Source organism: Armigeres subalbatus, chromosome 2 (assembly GCF_024139115.2).
Source record: "Armigeres subalbatus isolate Guangzhou_Male chromosome 2, GZ_Asu_2, whole genome shotgun sequence".
In the NCBI taxonomy this organism is placed as follows: Eukaryota; Metazoa; Arthropoda; class Insecta; order Diptera; family Culicidae; genus Armigeres; species Armigeres subalbatus.
In genome coordinates this window covers 187,279,941-187,303,248 of record NC_085140.1, presented here as the reverse complement: position 1 = coordinate 187,303,248, position 23,308 = coordinate 187,279,941, and the positions used below count along the sequence as shown (strand labels likewise).

At 40.5% G+C, this 23,308-nt stretch overlaps 1 protein-coding gene across 1 annotated transcript in view; it reads left to right on the top strand.

Annotated features, from left to right (window-relative positions):
- The first annotated feature begins 106 nt into the window (after positions 1-106).
- LOC134211394 (organic cation transporter protein-like) overlaps positions 107-23,308 on the top strand; it is a 105,230-nt gene continuing 82,028 nt past the window's right edge. The window contains exon 1 of the mRNA XM_062688201.1: positions 107-912. Coding sequence (XP_062544185.1) covers positions 455-912 — 458 coding nt within the window. The 5' untranslated portion in view covers positions 107-454. The remainder of the gene's footprint in view (positions 913-23,308) is intronic.

Below are 23,308 nucleotides of genomic sequence, written 5' to 3'. Positions count from 1 at the left end.
AACGGATGCTGTGATGGGAGAAAATCTCAGTAGGCGAGATCTGCTCTCCTGAAGCCGTGCGGGCGCGCGTGATCGTATCTATCCCTGGCTCCTAGATTTTATTATATATTGATGTGATCGACGACGGAGGACTTCAATCTAGCGCGAACAGTAGTTTAGGACCGTTGAGTTCTTTTTTGAGAAGAACAAGGAAACCGGCGCTTGCGTCCTCCTGGAGAGTGGAACGAAAAGCAGCCATCTGTGTTTAACTTGCAGAAAAGTTTCAAACGGTACAATTTGTCAGGGAACATGTGCTCAATCCAACAAGTATAATAGAAATCTAAATTGGCAAATCCTGGGTAATCAGTGTGTCGTGTGTTACTAAGTCAGTGTCAGTGAACCAGAAGTGATTACTACAATTGAAAAAGTGAAACAATCGATTCATCAGAAAAAGAAGAACATAATTAATATCGCCATGACACCGAAGCCACAGGAAAGTATCCCAGTGGTGCACGCTGGAGAAGACCAAGATATTCCGGGTTCGTTGAATAACGCCACCAGCTTGGGTAACCTGAGCAGCAACCTCAAACTGAACGGGTTGATCAATAATGGTTTCGTATCGGACTGTCCGGTCCAGTCCGCCAGCAAATCCAACCAAACAAAGGAACTAGAGCTGAAAGGGAAGAATAATGTCGAGAACACCAGCTTGAACTCTAGCGGTGCATCGGTGCAGGAAAAACCGATCGTTGACTTCGATGATCTACTGCCGCATGTAGGCGAGTTTGGACGATATCAGAAGATCCTCTTTCTGCTCATGATCCCGTTCGCGTTCTTTGTGGCGTTCGTGTACTTTTCGCAAATTTTCATCACTATCACACCCGAAGAGCACTGGTGTTGGGTTCCCGAGCTTGAACACTTGTCCGTAGAGGAAAGGTAAGTCCGTCACGTAGTTTGCTATTGAACATGCGCTATCGTCGATCAATGTGTTTTTCGAGCTTTTGTCTGTAAACTAAATGCATCATTGTTTCTCAACTTGGAATCGGAAATTTACATTTGATTTTTTCTACGAGGTTTTTAGAAGTGCTATTTTGTTGAAACCAATACATATTTAAGGTTGAATATTTTATTTAAAGGTTTTCTTATTATGTGATTGGTTATGAAACAAATTAGTATCTCAATAAAGTTTCAATATTGCACTAAAGATCCATTTTCCATTTACAGAATGTCGGTGTGTTCCCCTCTAGCAGAAAATATCACAAAGATAAAAAAATACAACAACCGGCTTTTTATTTCTTTGTTTTCAAAGAACGTGGAATATATATTATGAAGAATCGGAACAGTTATCTTATATGGTTCGATAGATTAATTTTCTGTAGAAAACTTTTATGGATCAATATCAATATAATTTGATTAAAATATTTCGAAGCTGCGTTTATTAACGCATTTGCCTAAAATTACACGCGGGAAACGACGCACCGCACTTTTTGCTGCCAGTATACTCGATTCTTATGGGGAGATAACACTGCGGCGTTTCCTAAGGTGCGGTTGTTCCTTTCGACTATGGAACGCCGCGTGGAATTTGCGCTTTTGGAAACATTACAACAGCCGCGCGGTGTATCGTATTGACAGCACCCTACAATAACGTTTTTCCATGCTTTTACCTTTCTTGTACACCAAGGGCAAGGTAGAGTAAACGCAGTTTTAATTGAAGCGTGTAGCCTTTTTTGATAGCTAACCGAAGTGATCGCAAAAAATTTTGTTCGACCCGTCATCACGATAAGATGCGATCCCTTGCGCTATTTTTCGTATAAACATATATAAATAGGGGTGATCGGGGCAATATAGCCCACTTAAGGAAATCGTTCTGAAAAATGCTGAATAGCTAAAAAAATCATCATTCAAATGTAGCTTACTTATATGGCGTAGCCAGAAAACTGGTGTGGGCGGGAGTTTTCTGAACATTTTTTTAATTTGAGGGAGTTCAAAAAAAATTTCTTCTGGAAATTTTGTCTTGGGGGAGGGGGGGGGTTTGGTTTCTAGGTCCAAACCCACACTTTTGCAAATGCATTGCACTTTTAAAATGCATTGATTTCAATTTGTGTTCCCAACCATACGGGGCAATATGAGCCATTATTATTTAATGTGACCAGATGTCCCGCGTTTCCACTATTTGTCCCGCGCTGAAAAGCGTCCCGTGAAACGTCCCGCATTTAACTTATTCCTAGATAATGCCCCGCGAAATAGAGAAAAATAGAATACATAATCAACTATTTCTCAGTATTTTAAAGAAATATTAGATTTTTTAAAAATATACGATTTTGACTAAAGCATACGTTTTGTATGGATCAAGTCAAGTCAGAAGTCAAGATTAAAATGTGGATCTGTGAGGTAGACAAAATTATATCTATAGTTTGTTTTACTCAAGCCTTGTAGCAGTGTTGGGAAAATTCAAATTCTCTAATTTCATCCATGATTCAAATCAGGTGCGAGTCAAACCTCACCCCACTCATAGCCCAGAGAATCGGTAATCGTTCATGTTCGACTGTGTTCATCAAATTAACTTTCATTGCTTAAAACAATGGATAGTAAATCTATACCTAAACATAAAATACTCTTCGATTGGGTTTTGACGCTTTTTGGAGCGAAAGCATTTTTCGGCAAATAAGCGAAACGATGCAATTTTGTGTGGAAAACTCAAGCTCGATGCTGATTGGATATTGTGACTGTGAGGCATGACGAGCTCGGTGGTCTAGAGGCTACCGCTTCTGCCTTATAAGCAGGAGGTCGTGGGTTCAATTCCAGGCTCGTCCCTTTCCTACTTTGTATTTCTATCCTAGTTCTTTCTGTGTTTCACGTTCTACCAAAACGATTCCTACTGTTATAACCTCCCACACAATCCCAAAAACCTCCCGTGGCACCTATGAGAGGTCGTAGAGTTCTCTGCATCTTTCTTAAGTAGATGTCCAACTAACCATCCTTCCCCTTCCTCAGCATTCGCAAGGACGTGGCCAGGACAGATCTCGACTATTGGAGAGTGCATTGCTTCCATCTAAGAGATAGTGATTAGTCCCAAATCAATATCTGTGGTAACGGATGAAAGTGATGCTACTCTCATACAATAGTCTTGGCTTGTACCACCTACGAATTTGTGCGAATTGCTCAATGCTAATGCTAATGCTAATGCTAAAACTCAAGCTCGATGCTGCCTACATATCACAAGCGTAGCCACAGGGGTGGTTTTGGGTATAACCCCCCCCCCCAAGACAAAATTTTTGGAAGAATTTTTTTTGAAAAAAAAAATGTTCAGGACCCCCCCCCCCCAGACCTATTTTCTGGCTACGCCACTGGTGTGGATTGTTTTTGTTTGAAGAAAAAACAACTTACGAAAATGTTGCTTTGACAGCAGCGCTAAACTTTGTTCCAAAGGGGGTATCAATAGATTATGTACTGAAGCGACGATTTTATTACTGGGTACCGAAGACCGTTCATGGCTAACGAAACTGGAACCACAAAAAAATCTCCAGTTTCATATTGATTGTTGCTTATACCATGAGAATCTTTTCATTAGATTTTGTTTCCATTTTTTTCTTGCTGCCTGATGGCTTGGATTTCGGCACGGAACGTCCAAAATCCCACTCCATTTAAATTTCATGCGGACCAAAATCTTGCGGAAAATTTACCCCAGAGTGCTGATTCATTCATTTCATTTATTTAGTCTGCATCTAAACAGATAACACTGAATCAACAATTTGACGCCACAATACACGGTTCGAGGCCGCATCTCTCCATCCTCGAATACGCCCCACGCTCGCCAAGTCGTTCTGCACCTGGTCTGCCCATCTCGCTCGATGCGATTCACGTCGTCTCGTACCTGCCGGATAGGGAGCGAACACCATCTTTGCAGGGTTGCTGTCCGGCATTCTTGCAACATGCCCTGCCCATCGTACCCTTCCGGCTTTAGCTACCTTCTAGATACTGGGTTCCCCGTAGAGCTGGGCGAGCTCATGGTTCGTTCTTCACCGCCACACACCGTCTTCTTGCACACCGCCAAAGATGGTCCTAAGCACCCGTCTCTCGAATACTCCGAGTGCTTGCAAGTCCTCCTCGAGCATTGTCCATGTTTCATGTCCGTAGAGGACAACCGGTCTTATTAGCGTCTTGTACATGACACATTTGGCGAATCTTTTTTGACCGCAGTTTCTTCTGGAGCCCGTAGCAGGCCCGACTTCCACAGATGATGCGCCTTCGTATTTCACGACTGACATTGTTATCAGCCGTTAGCAAGGATCCGAGGTAGACGAATTCCTCGACCACCTCGAAGGTATCCCCGTCTATCGTAACACTGCTTCCCAGGCCGGCCCTGTCGCGCTCTGTTCCGCCCACAAGCATGTACTTTGTCTTTGAGGCATTCACCACCAGTCCAACTTTTGTTGCTTCACGTTTCAGGCGGGTGTACAGTTCTGCCACCTTTGCAAATGTTCGGCCGACAATATCCATGTCATCCGCGAAACAAATAAATTAACTGGATCTGTTGAAAATCGTACCCCGGCTGTTACACCCGGCTCTCTGCATGACACCTTCTAGCGCAATGTTGAACAACAGGCACGAGAGTCCATCACCTTGTCTTAGTCCCCGGCGCGATTCGAACGAACTGGAGTGTTCGCCCGAAATCTTCACACAGTTTTGCACACCATCCACCGTTGCTTTGATCAGTCGGGTAAGCTTCCCAGGGAAGCTGTTCTCGTCCATAATTTTCCATAGCTCTACGCGGTCTACACTGTCGTATGCCGCCTTGAAATCAACGAACAGAAGATGCGTTGGGACCTGGTATTCACGGCATTTTTGAAGGATTTGCCGTACAGTAAAGATTTGGTCCCAGAGTGTTGATATTGGATATCAATAGTAATAGATCCGACCTTTTGATTTCGGAACTTTTATCCCTAACCCGCATATTTCTATACGTGTGATCATTTGACCAAAAATGCCATTTGGTAAAAATGGTCGTTTGGCCGAAAAAGTCGTTTGGACGAATGAGCATTTTCCCGGAAATGCCGTTTTGTAGAAATGTTCGTTTGGAACAAAACCATTTGGTTTCTGCAAAACAAACATTTCGGTTAAACGGCATTTTCTGCCAAATAACCTATCCGGCTCAACGTTTTTTTTCGGCAAAATGACCAATTCAGCAGAACGACACTTTCGGCTGAATGTCCATTTCGGCCACATGCCCCTTTCTACCAAATGAGCGTTTTCGACCAATTGAGTTACTCGGCCTACAGATTTTCTAAGCCAAATGAACTGTTCGAACAAATAACATTTTCGGCCAAATAACTTTTGGCTGTTTACTCGGTAAAACGACATATTCGCCCTAATAATATTTCGGCCTTTTGGCCTATAGCTAATTATGGCTACTGCCAAACTTAGTTCAAAAATTGCATTTCAACGAGAACTTCTTTGGATTTAAACGGGAAATCTCTCGGAATTTCCAGTCGAAGTTTTTTTTGCCTTTCTCGTACACCAAGGTGTAACGAAAAGGCTATATTTTCACTTACAAGACGATTTTGTGATAAAAAGTTCGGAGACCCATAGTGTTATTTACCAATCGACTCAGCTCGACGAATTGAGATGTCTGTCTGTGTGTATGTGTGTGCGTGTGTGTATGTGCGCAAAATAAAACTCACTCATCTTTTAGGCACTTATCTTAATCCGATTTGTTTGCATAATTTCGACGGGGAATCCTGTCCTATTGTGTTTTAGTATATCTAATGTACGGGAAAGGCACAAACACCGCTAGGTGGATCAATCAGGCTTTTTTTTTGAGGAGAGCTTTTAGACATTTCAATGGAAAATTGTATGTAATATTTAGAGAAATCATTGGGTTTTTCAACAAAAAAGATCTATGGAGTTTCAAAATGATGTTGTGGGGTACAATAGGGGAAAAAATAAATCTGCGAACTGTCGTTTTGAAATTTGGTATTGAGCCAATAAGTTGGAAATTGGGAATATGATTCAAATCTATTAATGAGCCTATCATAGGCTAATCCATTGTCGGTCAGTGTCCAAGTAAGGAGAACGTAGGGACGCATTCTGCCTTGCCAAACAAAGCTACCAGGTAGCTCCAACTGAATACCTTAAAGAAATACTAAGAAAAATTCTGTGGACTTCCTCAAATTTAAATCGGGGAGGAAAATTATAGAACAGCAGGTATAATTTTTAAACGGTGGCGCGCCGATATAAACATGTTGGCGGCAGCGCACACCTCTACACTGGGCGACCAGAAGCAGCCCAGTTGATTACTAATATCTAAACGACTATTTTTTCGGTCGCCCAGTCACCTACTCGGACATCCACTTGTGATACTTGCCCGAAGGCTAATCGTACGCAACATACGTAGCTCAGGCACAACTGAGGCTCGTGCGCTGCAACACTACTGGTCTGAGTGGCAAATTTTTGCAATTCCACTCAGCCACTCCACCGCCATCCATTATGATGCGAAGTACGGTATCGCTTTTGATTGATCGTTCATATCTTGCTTGCTCAACCATTTACCATCGTCGTCATCTGATGATTCTACAAGGTGGAAAAATATAAACTATGAACCATTCAACTTCTTAAAAGCGAAGCCTTTTACTACACTGATACTAAGGACTATGGCGATGGCGACAATGGCTCGGTATGCTCAACTGGACTGCAAGTATGTATTCAATCATTGATTTGATACGATTGCACACGCGAGCTTCCCAACGATTAAATTCAACACTATACTCACCGCACGCAGATCGCGATCGAAGCCTTGGCAAGGAACTGACCAGTCTTGATCCGACCGGGCAAGGCAAAAAAAGCGATGATGCATTCCTTTGCATATGATGCAAAAAAAAAAAAAGCAATTCAAGTAGATCAGGACGGTTTTATTTGTGACGTCAAAACATAATTTTATATGGTTTAGTGGGCCTTCGGGGACCCTGCCTATGTGCTTACTAAACGGGCTGGTTAGTCACGAAAAACTACACTAATTAATTTTAGCGGGTCAATGGAACTTCTACTCGAACCAAACTCACGAAACCATTCACTACCCACCTAAGCCGGTCGCGTTGAATGTATCTAGATAATGCTTTGCACCGTTGATAGAGGAAGCTAAATCAGTTCTAGAATAGCTTTGAGCCAGACGCAACAATACGGGAAGGCAAGGTTTTCGATGTCATGCTTCGTCGAGTTGTCAGAAGCAGAACTTTTGATGAGGTGTGTGATCGCTCAGAATATTGTTCTTTTGTATTTCCGCATGGTAGATCTAGAATGGAAGATATGATCAGCAGATAAAAACTATGTGTGATCCTATAAAATAGAGTGGACACTTGGATCGTGAAGCCTTGCACCTAGGTACGATTAGAATATGTGTGATGTGGTTTAATATTAATTGTGTCGCACGGTTGGCAAATGGGGCACTACTGTTGACACGCTTACTAAGAGGTTTAAAACGAGATTTTCTTCCTAAATTTGAAACATCTTTAGGACACATTTTGTCACATGGACTCTGGTTTCAAAATATTGATAAGTGTATTGCCTTTCTCGCCAAAATTTTTGGAACTTGGCATTGTCCGGATTACTCGCAACAGGTTTTATATGACGGGGAATCCTGTTCCATTGTTTGCCATTGAAAATTGTTCAGATCGGACTATGATACAGAAGTTATGGCCAAAACAAAAAACACTTATTCATATTTTTTGTATTTTTGTGGGGTCCGCGACGTGCCTAATGCCTTTCTCCAGAACTCATGAAAACGCCATGCATTTTGATAATTTTCCATCTTTTCCAGTCAAATTTAACAGCTCTTAGTGTATATAAACACAGCTGAGCTCAATGCGAATCGATTTGTGAGAAAATCTTGCAAATTGATCCATCCGTTCGTGAGTTATATTGCCTCAAAGGAAATGTAAACTCTAGAAGATATACATCCTGTCATTTAGTGATGATTGGGGCTGTATAAAATAAGCACTGGATCAGTATTTAAAACATATTTATAGATACATGTTAAACAATCAACTAAAAATCAGCTGACTCAATCAACTCAATCAGATAACTAATATAGTTTTTTGCACTATTGATCAAGATGGAAAAATAATGAACAAAAAGTTCTATTAAAAATGAGCTTTTGAAAATTGTTTTAAAAATTTATTATTTTTAGCTTGATTTTTGAAAATATGCTAAGCTAAATTTCCAATGTGTTCATCAAGCGCTTCCATAGTTATAACTCCAGGCTTCTAAGCCAAGTTACAATTTTTGCATTCGTATATCACGACGATACCAGAGGGAAATCGAGCCTATTTCTTGTCTTGGTCTTTGTAGCAGCGCATCGGACCACTACTAGGCTAAGAAGGACGACAGAGTAGACGCGATTGAAAGTAGGGGAGAACGGTCCAAAATGCACTCCTTAAGATTTTTCGATGTTTTCGCCCATATAAACAAAAATACCCAACCATTTCAATGTATAGGTGCGAAATTTACAAACCCAGCTACATTTTACAATGATCTCCTGTTCAAAACAATAACGTTTTTTTTATGGCTTTCTAACGCATTTAAAAATGTTTTAAAAATAGGCCTGGTGCAAAACACTCGAATGGTGGTCTAAAATGGCTCAATTGCATGTAAAATGATGGTGAACGCATGGTTGTTTGTTTTTTCTTAATGGATACATCAATTTTGTTAATTTAAGTAACGATGTTGTAGATGTAAATTCATTGAACTTTCACTTGGACGTTAATTTTTAAATTTGTAAACTCTTTTAACTGTTAATGAACTGACAAATAAACTGAATTTTAAAACACACAAAAAGTGGGTTGAACTACAATCTTACGGATGTGGTGGTAGAGTAAATCGTTAAATTTGAGTGAATATGAAGGGATTTTGGTATTTTTTTTCCAATGGAGCTCAATGATGGATAAATAATTATTCATTGTAATTTTATGAGTGAGGCCATTTTGCATTTATAGTTATTTTATGAGTGAGGCCATTTTGCCCCAGTGCACAGTGTGCAAATTCGAGCCAAAAAACGGACGCAATTCAACCACGGTATGTACATATCTGGAGATTACCTTAAAAAAATCTCAAAAATACAAAGAATCTGATGGTGCCGACCCCTTTGCCGTTAGAATACTGGAAGTGTCCTATTTTGTCCAATTTCCCCTACAAATAGAGAATTTTGCTAATGCATATGTTCACATCAATCGAAAAGACAGGGAAAACCTTGACTTGTGTTACGGAAATATCATAGTGGGCCTCCCATATATTGTTAAACACGGATAAGTGTCTAATTTTGTCTAATACCCCCTATAAAATGATTCAGATGATACAAATTTAAAATTCGAGGAGATCATCAAATGAGTTACTGTCAGTTATGGAATTCCGGACAATGAAATAGTGTTATCCTCGGACTATTCACTGGGAATATGTTTAGTGTCTGTTTTTGTCTGATGTCCCCTATAATTTAAAAATATTTTCAAACAAATCAATTTCCATTTTAGGAAAATGTACTGAGATCCTTGAAGACTATTGTGGGCATATCAAAAGGCTATTCCTTTTTTGAAGTGTCCCTCCAGTGTCTCGATTTGTCCAATATCCCTTATACGTTGAACCGTTTTTATTCAATTTATCAGAACACACAAATTGAAAGCTCGAGCAAATTTTGAGAAAATCGGCGAATTATCTGGAGAATGAAATGTGACTTTTCCTAGGGGGTTGAATAGTATCTGATTTTGCCAAATATCCCCTATAGTTAAATGAAATTTTAAAATAACATAGAGCAAATCAATTTATAACTCTGAAAATTATATTAATTGGGAAAGCTTCGATCACCGCGTGACTTTATCGAAATTAATTTATTGGTTTTTTTCGGTGATAATTATACTACTCAAAGCGAAAGGAGTAGATGAAAGTAATGAATGTTCTCTCATATGGTCGTTTGCTAATCTTCAGTCTCTATTCATTTCACCTTTGCCGCTCGCTTGCGGTGTCAATCGAATTTGTATTGTCATTACTTTCATCTACTCATTTTCGTTATGAGTAGTATAATTATCAACGAAAAAAGCCAATAAATTAATTTCGATAAAGTCACGCGGTGATCAAAGCTTTCCTAATTATAGAATCCAATTGGCGAAAAATTGATGAAATACAGTTCGAATAAGATTCAATTTGGGCGAAGTATGGGCTTGCGAGAGTTATGCGTGAAGAGATTTATGGCCCGTTTACATATGAGCTAGTTCTGGCGGACAATGCACTATCGGACAATACTAGCGCAAAATTAGATTAATGTAAACGCTTATTAGCTAGGACAATTCCTGTTTACATGATGCTAATATCGTGCTAGTATTGTCGGACAGTGCGCTATCCGCTAGAACTAGCTCATATGTAAACAGGCCATTAGCGCGCTCTTGTATGAATTTCGAAAATATGCCACGAATCAATAGAACTATTTACGCTTGCCGAACCGCATATTAGCGGGTTGAAATCGCTGCTATTTTGCCTGTCTTGGTACAGTGATCACTACGTCACTATCCAAGCCGTTCTCGGGTGGACGTTATGCAGCATAACAGCGGCTTCAACAATGTTTCATTCTCTCATATGGTCCTCTGCTAATCTCCAGTTTCTATCCATTTCACACTTGCCGCTCGCTTGCGGTGTCAATCGAATCTGTATCTTCATTACTTTCATCTACTCCCTTTCGCTTTAAGTAGTATAATTATCACCAAAAAAAGCCAATAAATTAATTTCGAGAAAATTATATTAGCATCCTTGCTTACTTAGTGGACATATTAAAGAGAGTTTGAAGGTGTGAACGATGGATGGTTCTCCCAACAGCTGATGCAACTCGTGGTTCATTCGCCTCCTCCACGTACCGTCCGCCATAGATGGCACGCAGCACTTTCCTTTCGAAAACTCCCAGTGCGCATTGGTCCTCCACGAGCATCGTTCAGGTCTCGTGTCCGTAGAGGACTACCGGTCTAATGAGCATTTTGTAGATTGTCAGTTTGGTACGGCGGCGAACTCTATTCAATCGGAGCGTCTTGCGGAGTCCAAAGTATGTACGATTTCCAGCCATTATGCGTCTCCGGATTTCTCTGCTGGTATCGTTTTCGGCAGTCACACAAATTCGTGTACCTCCTCGATTTCGTCACCACCGATGCAAACTCGCGGTGGGTGGATCACATTGTCTTCTCTTGAACCTCTTTCTATCATGTACTTCGTCTTCGACGTGTTGATGACTAGTTCGATCCGCTTGGCTTCCCTCTTCAGTCTGATGTAGACTTACTCCATCTTCTCAAAGTTACGTGCCATAATATCTATGTCGTCGGCGAAGCCAAATAGCTGAACGGACCTTTTGAAAATTGAACCACTCGAACCACTCGAGCCGGAATTAATGCTCTTCGTATTACCGCTTCCAAAGCGATGTTGAATAGCAGACACGAAAGACCATCACCTTGCCGTAACCCTCTGCGGGTTTCGAAGGGACTCGATAATGCCCCTGAAACTCGAACTATGCACATCACCCGATCCATCGTCGCTTTGATTAACCGTGTCAGTTTATCCGGAAATCCGTGTTCGTGCATTAGCTGCCATAGCTGGTCCCGATCGATTGTATCATATGCGGCTTTGAAGTCGATGAATAGATGATGTGTGGGCACGTTGTATTCGCGGCATTTCTGCAGTACCTGGCGAATGGCGAACACCTGGTCTGTGGTGGAGCGTTCGTCCATAAAATCCGCCTGGTACTGCCCCACGAACTCCCTTGCAATTGGTGCTAGTCGATGGTCACCTTTGGATCACCTCACGCTCGTTCGTAAGAAGGTTCCCGTTTATGTCCTTACACATATCAGGCTGTGACACGTGGCCCTTACGTGAACGGTTTAACTTCTCATAGAACTTTCGTGTGTTATTAGCGTGGTACAGTTGCTCCGTCTCTTCACGGTCTCGATCTTCCTGTTGACGCTTTTTCCTCCGGAAAATCGAGTTTTGTCTGTTCCGCGCCTGTTTATATCGTGCCTCGTTCGCCCTCGTGCGGTGTTGCAGCAATCTCGCCCATGCTGCATTCTTCTCTTCTACTAACTGCTCACATTCGCCGTCATACCAGTCGTTTTTCTGATCCGGGGGCACCGTGCCAAGTGCAGCGATAGCGGTGCTACCAATGGCAGATCGAATATCTCTCCAGCCATCTTCAAGAGACGCTGCGCCTAGCTGCTCTTCCGTTGGGAGTGCCACTTCCAGCTGCTGCGCGTATTCTTGGGCTAGTCTTGTAGCCGCCCAATGTTAAGCCGCGGCGTTCGACTTCGACGCGTGTTGTATACCGTTAAGAGTTTTGAGCGCAGGCATACTGCAACGAGGTAGTGGTCGGATTCAATATTCGCACTGCGGTAAGTGCGGACGTTCGTGATGTCGGAGAAGAATTTACTGTCGATTAGAACGTGGTCGATTTGGTTTTTCGTTTCTTGGTTAGGTGATCCCATGTGGCCTTGTGGATATTTTTGCGGGGAAAAAAGGTGCTTCGGACTACCATTCCGCGGGAGGCTGCGAAGTTTATGCATCGTTGGCCGTTGTCATTCGATACGGTGTGCAGACTGTCCGGTCCGATGGCCCGTCTATACATTTCCTCCCTTCCTACCTGTGCGTTCATGTCACCGATGACGTCCCGCAGTGGGCATTCATCGTATGTCTGCGCCAGCTGTGCGTAGAACGCTTCTTTCCCGTCGTCGGGTCTCCCTTCTTGTGGGAAGTGCACGTTGATGATGCTATAGTTGAAGAAACGGCCTTTAATCCTCAGCTTGCACATCCTTGCGTTGATTGGCTGCCACCCAATCACGCGTTGGCGCATCTTACCCAGCACTATGAAGCCGGTTCCCAGCTCGTTGGTGGTGCCACAGCTTTGGTAGAAGGTAGCCGCTCGATGCCCGCTTTTCCACACTTTCTGTCCTGTCCAGCAAATCTCCTGCAGTGCCACGACGTCGAAGTTGCGGAGATGTAATACATCGTAGATCATCCTGTCGCAACCTGCGAAACCTAGTTCCATGTTCCAAGCTTCCAATCGTGATCCTTTATTCGTCGCCTAGGTCTTTGCCGATTATATCGAGTCGCATTATCTCTTACATTGTTCGTAATTATTTGTTTTCTAGGCGGCTTATTGGGCTTGCGCAAACCTCCTGTCTCGTCGGAGGGCCGTCGTGTCAGGGCTGTTTAGCGTCCCACCTAACACCAGGACTTGGGCTTGTGCTCTTTGAGCGGCACACGGTCGCTTTGGTGGGGTCTATTTGCGGATACATGCAGCTTTTTATAGGAATTTAACAGGGCCCACTGTCAAACCCCACCACATCCTAGGCAAGTCCCACAACTCGCAGATGGCCTGGGGATGGATCGTCAAGCCCTTGGACATAGTCCCTGCTGCCCGCAACTTAGTATACGAGAAAGGCAAAAATACGAATGAGATGAAGGCCATATTTTTTTAATTTCTTTATTAAGAGCAGGAAAAGCTCGATTGACTACAGAAGTAATTGCTCTTCATTTAACGGGAGACAAAACCTCCTCAGTATTTTAGTATCAAATCAATAGATTACAATTGAATCGTTTGATTGACAAACTGCATATATCCATTTTACACAATTTAGAGAAAACAACAAAAAACTGGTTTTAAACAAATTGGCACCGAATCTTTTGATGTCTTCGATACAGATCAATAGTTTTTGGCAAAACTCAACACCCCGGGGCACCTCCAGAACGAAATCTGTAAGCAGTACTCCATAATTGCTCTTCAAAGTGCGTGCACATATGTAGTTTCTCAAACAAACATATTTTTCATACATTCCCGAACAAAAATGTTCGTTTTTCTTTTTTTTTTTGCCAGAATACGTATGTTTGGACGAGGATTCAGAATATGTATATAATAATCTTATTTTGGCCAAAAGTGTTTCTCAGTTTCTCAAACAAACGCTTCAATTGTATCCTAATGACATATACAATTTAGTCCTAAATTTCGTCTAACTCTTATACTAAATTCCCTATGGATAGATCCATTAATTACATTACGAAAAAAAAACCCCTTCCCCGTATGTCACGCTTTTTGTATGAAAAATTTGAATTTTTTGATTGTAACACTTTGGACAACCCTCCTCCCTCCTCAAAGCGTTACGTAATTTATGGATGCTCCCTATGCTAATGTTAAAATTGTAATTCATGCACAGACAAGAAACGTGCCAAGAATAGTTCGAGAAATATGGAAGTCGAATTCGAGTGGACAGATTTCGTTTCCGCCCCTACGTAGAGTGTGGTCGACCCAGCCCCACTTCCGATCCCGAATTTCTGTTGCTATCGGCCTCTGGTGAGAACGACGATGGAGCTCGTTGTTTGAGATCCAGTTGTGAGGCCACCAGGCCCGAATTATATACCGCAGGCATCTGTTAATGAACACCTGCAGCCGTTGAGTGTTCTCCACTGATACACACCATGTTTCGCTAGCGTAGAACAGCACAGATTTCACGTTAGAGTTGAAAATTGTATTTGTATTGTATCTGCCTGTTTTTCCCGATATGTCTTAAACTCGCAAAGGCAGCCCTTGCTTTCTTTATCCGTGCGCCTATGTCGATCTTGGTACCGCCGTCTGACGCCATTTGGCTACCAAGATATTGGAAGCTTTCAACATTCTCCACTGGTTGCCCGGCTACTGTGAAACTGGAAGGAGTCACCGTGTTTACATCCAACGATTTGGTTTTGTTGACGTTGTAGACTAAACCTGCCGAAGAGGAGCGCTCGGCAAGGTCGTTAAGCTTACTATGCATATCAGAGCACCGTTGCGCGAGGAGTGCAACGTCATCAGCCAATTCGAAGTCGTTTAGGTGCTCCATGGTTATAGGCTGCAGCCCGCGGTTTGGTTCACTGTCAATCGCATCTACCAGAATCTCGTCGATTACGATGAGGAACAGTAACGGTGATAGAATACATCCTTGCCTCACACCAGCTACAACCCGGATAGGGTTGGACAGGACCCCATTGTGCAGCACTCTACACGAAAAGGCCTCGTACTGTGCTTCGATGAGGCCGATGATTTTCTCAGGAACCCCTTGCGTCTCAGGGCACTCCACATATTATCGTGATTGAGACGGCCGAAAGCTTTTTCGTAGTCAATGAATACCAAGTAAAGGGATTCTTGGAATTCGTTGACCTGCTCCAGAATGATGCGGATTTCGACTCGAAGCCTTTGCGGGATGCGTTGAGCTTCTTGAACTTGCGTGTTTCTGGAAAGCAGCACAGCTGTTCCCTCTCCTCGCACTCTGCTTCTTCCAGACGGCGTTTCTTCTTTCGAAAAAGACGGGTCTGCTATCTCCGCTTGTAGCAGTGATGCTCAACAGTTTGGGCGTTTTTTTCCTTCTATCTATAAGCTGATGGTATTAAAACAATTATTGGTGTTAAAATCGCTCTAGACTTGATGAAAGTTATATTACAGTGCACCTTTTTTTTGCTTTGATCGTTTCGTGATTTTAGCACCAATATCCGTTTTAATACTAATTTAGTTGAAATCAGTCCAGGGAGTTGACAGTTACACCGAATTCTCCGTCTTTTTAACAAAAACGCCACGATATGTCCTGACGTCGATAATGTCGGAGAAGTGCCGTGGTCGATTTGTCATTCTGTCACGCCTTTGCATATCACCCGTCACTATGAAAGCTGTTCCCAGCTCGTATGTGCTCTGGTGGATGGTATGATTACCACTTACCAGTTTTATGGTTTTTTTTCGTATTTGGAAATTTTCTTATTTTATTATTGCTCTTTATTGATTATTTTGTGGAAATTTTTAATTTTTTATGGAATAAAAATTGTAGAAAATTTTCTTATTGTTTATTGATAATATTGATTTATTTATGGTAATTTTGTATTTTTTTCGTGGAACATTTTGATTTCTTTATGGAAAATTCTTCTTTTATAATTGCAATGCTTACTTTTAAAATTAATTTATTCTAGCTTTTTGGAAAATTTTCAATTGTTTGTGGAAGTTTTGCATTATATGTGAAAATTTTATATTTTTTCATCGCTCATACCCTGATTTCTTTATTGGAAATTTCCTAATTTTGACATTTTTTCGTGAAAATGTAGTCGAATTTCCCATAAAAATCCATTCGAATTTCCGTGGAAGTTCAATAGTTTACTCTGTTTTCCCGAATTTTCAGTGGAAGTCAAATACAATTAGTGGAAGAGGCTCCAAAACGCCGTCCGAGTATTACCTTATATTTACCGTGTTTGTGATAGCAGTGATAAAAATAGACCTCAAATTATATAGGTTAAAAGTGTAAAAATAATATAGAAAGGTAGGAAAAACCGAAATATTCCACATTTTGATTGAACATCTAACAGTTTGGCGAGGCAATGTACTACGCGTTTTCACGCACTGTCCATACCAGAATGCTGATTCGTCCACGCATGGTGCGTTGTTCCCTGAGAGCTGCCAGCTAAAAGGTATTTTGCCTCATGAGTATTCCGACAAAGAAATATCACCACTTTTTTAAATGTGAATATCATCATATTGGCATCCGCTAGCTATATTGTTACAGCTAAGACAATAATGCGGTCTTTGCTTAGCATATTGCCCCCCCCCCTTTCTCCTAATCATTCAAATACAATTGAAATTCGCATGGAACTAGTTTCCCATGGGAATTCAATCGAATTCTTCACGGAAATTCAAAAAATTGAAACGACATTCAAGATCAATCGGTACAACTAATTTAAATTTTTCACTTTCTAATATCTTCTTCAATCGATAATTTTCTCTTCAACCTCAACACTACACATTGATAAAAAAATTACTTACATTGACTGAGGACTCCAAGGTCGAACCGGTTGTATAAAAACTGTAGATATCTTTTACCGTTTCGATCCACACGCCAATTAAATTGTTAGTCGACACATGGTACATAGTTGGTGAAGTTGACTGTGGAAATCCTAACCAACAGCTCTAACAACTCGACCATTAGTTTACGGTTGAACGATTGGTGGACGGACGTGGGTCACCTGCTACACACCAGTGCGGTCAATCCATGCAAAGACCACTTATTCAGGTTCAAGAAGTGTGCCGAAGCGTGGTTTGTCGCACTTGCCGACCATCTATAATTGCGTTAAAGTATTTATACATACTTTGGCAGCATTGCTACGTCAGAACTAGGCTAGGCGTTTACTCGCTTGTTAATTTGCGGTGGTTGTCACTAGAACAGCATTGCAAGCTAAATAGGTAAGATAGACAGATGTGCATTGTCTATGTAACCATATAATCAGTAATCTTCGAGCTCAATGCTGGATTTGCAAGCGTTGAAAATTGAAATATACCAAATAATCAACAAATGCCTATATAATAAATTCCATGGATCGAAGGTTTATAAATGATCGCCAGTTTTGACATTCCGTTCCAAGCTGGTAGCGCAATGTACACCAGTAACACAAGTTCCACAAGCTAACAACATACTAATGGACCTGTCTCCTGTACGCTTGAAATTGTGGGTTTCATGCTGAGCTGATGAAGTAGGACCAATAAGAATATAACCGTTACCAGATACAGAGCATGGGTTCAAACAGTCTAATTGAAAGAACTTTTATAAGGTAGCCTCACGTCGTCATAAATAAGATATTTACATGGGGGTATCAAAATTTACATGAGCGCCGGTATTGTAAATATTCGTACCACAACCATTTGAATGGACACTGAAGATCTGTTTCTAAACTGTTGTAGCGATGAGTAGATTACTCCTGTCAAAAAAAAAAAAAAAAAACAAAAAGCATGATTGAAAAAATATCTAACTGTGCTATGTTTTCTTCTTTCAGGTAATTATTGTATTCAGCTCTACAAAAACTGGATGGTAATCGTGAGTATTTATTTGTTTTGCAAATCATGCCAATTGCATGATTAGATGATTCTATTTAAATACATATAGTAATTAATTATTCTACGGTTGGAAGATTCCATTGGAAGTTCATCAGTATAGACAAAAAACGTTTGTATTTTCGCACTAGACATGACATTTTTCCACTCATGCACCCATCTCGGAAAAGGCCAATGTCAGTGTTCATTAGACCACATCAAACCGACACTTCGGGGCAAACATCACGAAGGTGATGCGCCAACCGTGCAAGGCTCGATGACCACAATGTTGATATATGGGAGCTCAATAAAATAGCTCCATCGCATCTATCGGGAAAGTATCCTCAGTGTCAGTGCGGATGCCCATCGAATCGATTCTCGCACTGTCATGCCGTGATGAGCCGAGTGCATCATGACTTTACTTATTTTAATTGCTAACTTTTACGCATCGTGTTGATATCAACCTTCTTTTGAGACTTATGAAGGCTTGAAGGTGGCCGCTGGTCGATGTGATTGAGTGGTATATTCGCATTATAGGTTGCTTCTGCTTCTAATTCGCACCAATGCACAATGGTTCAGTAGCCATATCTGAGGTGACAAAAACATGTGCGCTAAATTGTTAGTTTTGGATGTGTAGGAATTGTCTATCAGAAAAATATCTATGAGCATTGAGCAATGTGCAGTATGTACATTATTTGAAAAACAGTTATAGTATTGTTTTCAGAATATGTAAAAATGTTATTTTGCCATAAATATGGTATTTGTATTAAAAAAATGCGCAAACATGTGCCGACAAATTAATTTGAAATAAATATTTTTAATAAAATAGTGATTCTCCTATCCTTGTATATATGTGCAGTGTGAACTCTTCCAGCTCCAATGTATTTTACACAAAGCATTATTCTATGCATTTTAAACATTATTTTAAACAACATTTCCAAGAATTTATGTAATTAAATTCATACATCTAAGTGAAACGTGAACCAATGTTGGTTCATTCATATCGTGTCAGCACACCAACCAATGATGCTCGTCACTCCGCATTAGCGACATTCTAGTTTAAACCGTTTTCGCAGCATGGAACTGGTTACCAACTCACTCACTATCAATGCACCGGAGTGTGCAGCGACATGACGCATAGATGACTTGTTGTCTGCTGGTTGGTAAGGCGGGCGTATTCTCGATCATAGTCAGCTAGCTCCGTTGATTTGGGTCAAGTAGAAGTGCGATCACTCCATGAGGTGTAGAAGGGTCCGCGCGACGGCCAACTCAGTGGTAGCAGTCGCTCGTTGTAAAGCACCCCACTGATAGGCGCGCGACCAAGTAGAATTGGATGTGCTTCGCCGTTTGTGCAAAAGGTGCATTTTACCGCTACCTTATACCCACCTATCTAACTACCTTTATGCAAGGCACAATTCGTAAACGTAATTAGTCTGACCACTACCAACCGGCTCACATAGAGCAATCCCTGGAGAATAATAATTGCCATCGTTGGAATAACATTGCAGAAAACCTTGCACGGGTGTTGCATGCATCGAATCCTGGTTCATTTGATGAGTGGGTTAAATATAAGTAGGCAATAGCGACGTTCCGATACTTCCGATATATCGGAATATCGATATTTTTGTTTCGATCTTTTGCTTTCAATATATCGGTCATATCGATATTTATGCTTTCGATATCGATATATTGAATCAGAACAAAATAACACGAAAATAACAATTGCATTGTATTTCGTGAAAAAAAAAATACTTCCAAATGGATCTGAAATGCCGTATTTTTTATGGCTAAGATGATTTTTCTCTATAGCGCAGATGGTGTTTGATGTGCGCTGCCCAGTGGCGTGGCCGCGGGGGTGGTTTTGGACACAACCCCCCCCCCCCAGGGACAAAATTTTTAGAAGAATTTTTTTTTCGGATGAAAAATGTTCAGAAAACCTTCCCCAGACCAATTTTCTGGCTACGCCACTGGCGCTGCCACAAATAGTTTTGGCAACTCGACGCTTTGCATTGGCACGCCGTTGTGCAACATCGGTCATGCCGCTGGTCCTTAAATCCTTACCCGAATTCAAATTAACCGTTTGTTTGAGTAGGTATAGTAGGGTAAAATGCCCAATAGTGGACCCTCAACCAATAGTGAACCCTCCAGGCATTTTTCCATTATTACAGCACAATGGAAACATTTTGCTATGAAATTCCATCGGGAGAACCTACCTTACAGTCCTATGATTTGATTACATGCATTGAAAATGCTATGGAAAGTAAAATTAGATGATTTTTTACCATTCTATAAAAATAAACACGAGAGTGTCCATTGAAGGAATATTTTGGGGGGTCCATAATAGGGAAGAAGAACGTCCCGAAACGAAACATGAAAATCAAATGAAGTGCCGACTATAGGGGAGCAATTTCCTATTATGGACCCTCAGGGGGTCTACTATAGGGCAAATTCAGTCCGACTTTACAATGTTAATTTCAAAGAATAACGTCGAGTATTTGAGTGTTTTATGTATGTATCGTGAAGAGGAGATGCAGAGCTTGATATTAGATATCACGCAAAATTAATATTTTGAAAATTTCCACTCCTTATGCCAGGAAGAGCAAAATTTCGCTACTAGGGGGTCCACTATTGGGCATTTTACCCTAAATTAGATAAATTAACTTTAGAAATTAGGAAGAGATTTGTGGAAATGAGAACTTTGAGTGAAGAAGAATTGGAAAACATATGAAAATTTCCTTCAGAAATTAAAAAGAATTTCCTTAAAATAATTCTACGGGTTTGATTGAAATTTTTGCGTAAATTTTGAAGAATGCCCGTGAAAATCGAAAAAAATTTCCAGCCGGAATTCCAGGGAATTCCATGTGAAACATAAAGATATTTTTTTATGAAATTTTATGAGAATTTCCTTTGTATAGAACATTCCAATGGTTTTTTTCGTGAAAATTCTGAATTTTATTTGAAAATATAATTTAAAAAATACTTCCGTGTAAATTCTGAAGAGATAATTGTCTTCTCCAGTCGATTTTTTCGTGCAAACAAAAAAAAAACGCCGCCGCTACAGGTTGAAACTACGACGAACGCCACCGCCGATGACTGCTGGACTGGTATGTAGCAGATTGGAGTAAGTAATAGGAAAAAAGTAATTTCCAATCATTATTGTAGAGGGGTAATACGGCAATACGATAGTAATTGAATAACTACAACTAATATATTCCAAATATTCTCATTTCTGAAATATCATATGATTTTCCGATATATCGATATTTTCATTCCAATATATCGGAGATATCGATACTTTGATTCGATAATCGTATCGAATCAAATATCGATATTTTGAAGTATCGGAACGTCCCTAGTAGGCAATTGCTTCATATGCCGGTAGAGCGCTGATCTTCAGAATCGTGCGAATTGTAATTGATTCAAAGCCCCTCAATAAAGGGCAAAGTTATGTCCCAATGGAGTTTTTAGTTCCATATGACAACCATGATCTGCGAAAAATATATAGAATTATAAATCGAAGCGCAAATATGTAACGAAGACGGCCGGCGACTTGGTTCGCACAAGGCAAACAATTAAACGGCGCTTCCTGGATAAGCGGTTGAAGGAACTTAAGGGCCTTACACTAATTACCTTACTAGTAACGGTACAGATTAGGAATAGTAATCCTTATGCTTTTGTCATTTTCGTCCTAGTTTTTCGTCTAGTCTACGAAGTAGACCTGTGCGCCGCCGTGCCGCGCCGCCAATGGTTTTACACATGCCGCCGCCGACAAATTTGGGTCATAATTTTTCCACGCCGATGACTAATCGCAATAAAAAAGTTTAGTTAACTTGAGTCGAGTCGAGTCAAATATGAGACACTGAAGACGGCCTTACAGTTAGCATTAGCATTAAGCAATTCGCACAAATTCGTAGGTGGTACACGCCAAGACTATTGTATGAGAGTAGCATCACTTTCATCCGTTACAACAGATATTGATTTGGAACTAATCACCATCTCTTACATGGAAACAATGCACTCTCCAATGGTCGAGATCTGTCCTGGCCACGTCCTTCCGAATGCTGAGGAAGGGGAAGGATGGTTAGTTGGACACCTACTTAATAAAGATGCAGAGAACTCTACGACCTCTCATAGGTGCCACTGAAGGTTTTGGAATAGTTAGTGTGGAAGGGAAAATCCTTCGCAAACCACAAAACTTCTTAAACTTGGTTGTGAAGTGCACAACAATCAATTAAGAATGTTCATTTTTAACCATAATTATAAGAAAATTCTAGGAACAACTAATGTTCCCCTAACGCGCGCTAATGGAAGCCGAACATTCGAGTTCGCGTTTCTAGAAATTGGGAAAATCCTCAAGAAATACGGAAGAAATATTATTGCATTGTCGACAGAGGACATTTTATTCAAAAACTTATCCCTGCATGCTATAAAGGAAATCGTTAACACAACCATTTCCAGTTATCAGTTAATCATATTCAAACCTCCAACAATTTTGTCGAAGCAGGAAGATATAAATCACATATTGCACCAACACCATGCTACTCCGGTAGGTGGACATGTTGGACAACATCGTTTGTATTTGAAAATTAGAGAGTTATATAAATGGAAAAACATGAAAAACGACATCGCAACGTATGTTAGGAATTGCGAGAAATGTAAATTAAATAAAGTAATTAGACATACTAAAGAGGCAGAAGTCGTTACCACGACTCCTTCCAAGTCTTTTGAAGTACTATCAGCGGATACAGCTAGTCCCTTTACAAAAACTCACAACGGAAATAGATATATCCTTACCATTCAATGCAACCTGAGCAAATATTTAGTGCTCATACCGATAGTTAATAAGGAAGCTAATACAATTGCCAAGGCACTTGTAGAAAATTTTATTTTGAAATATGGACATTTTCTTGAATTGAGAACAGATCAAGGAACGGAATACAACAACCAGGTACTGGAACAAATTTGTAGGATACTTGAAATTAAACAAACCTTCAGTACAGCCTATCATCCACAGACTATCGGTGCGCTTGAACGAAATCACAGATGTCTCAACGAGTATCTGCGTTGTTTCGTTAATGCTCACCAATCGGACTGGGATGATTGGGTGAAATATTATGAATTTTGCTTTAACACCACTCAGCATACAAAACATGGTCTAACTCCATTTGAATTAATTTTTGGACACAAAGCTAATCTCCCACAAAATATACATAATAACTCTGTGATTGAACCTGTCTATGATATCGAACAATATTTCAATGAATTAAAATTTAAAATTCAAAATTCCAATGCAATTGCGAAACAAAATCTAATCGATAATAAATCAAAACGACAAAGTATAGCTAATAGAACAATAAATCCGATTTCACTAAATGTAGGAGATAGAGTTTATATTAAAAACGAAAATAGAAAGAAGTTAGATTCATTTTATATAAGACCTTTCATAGTAGAAAA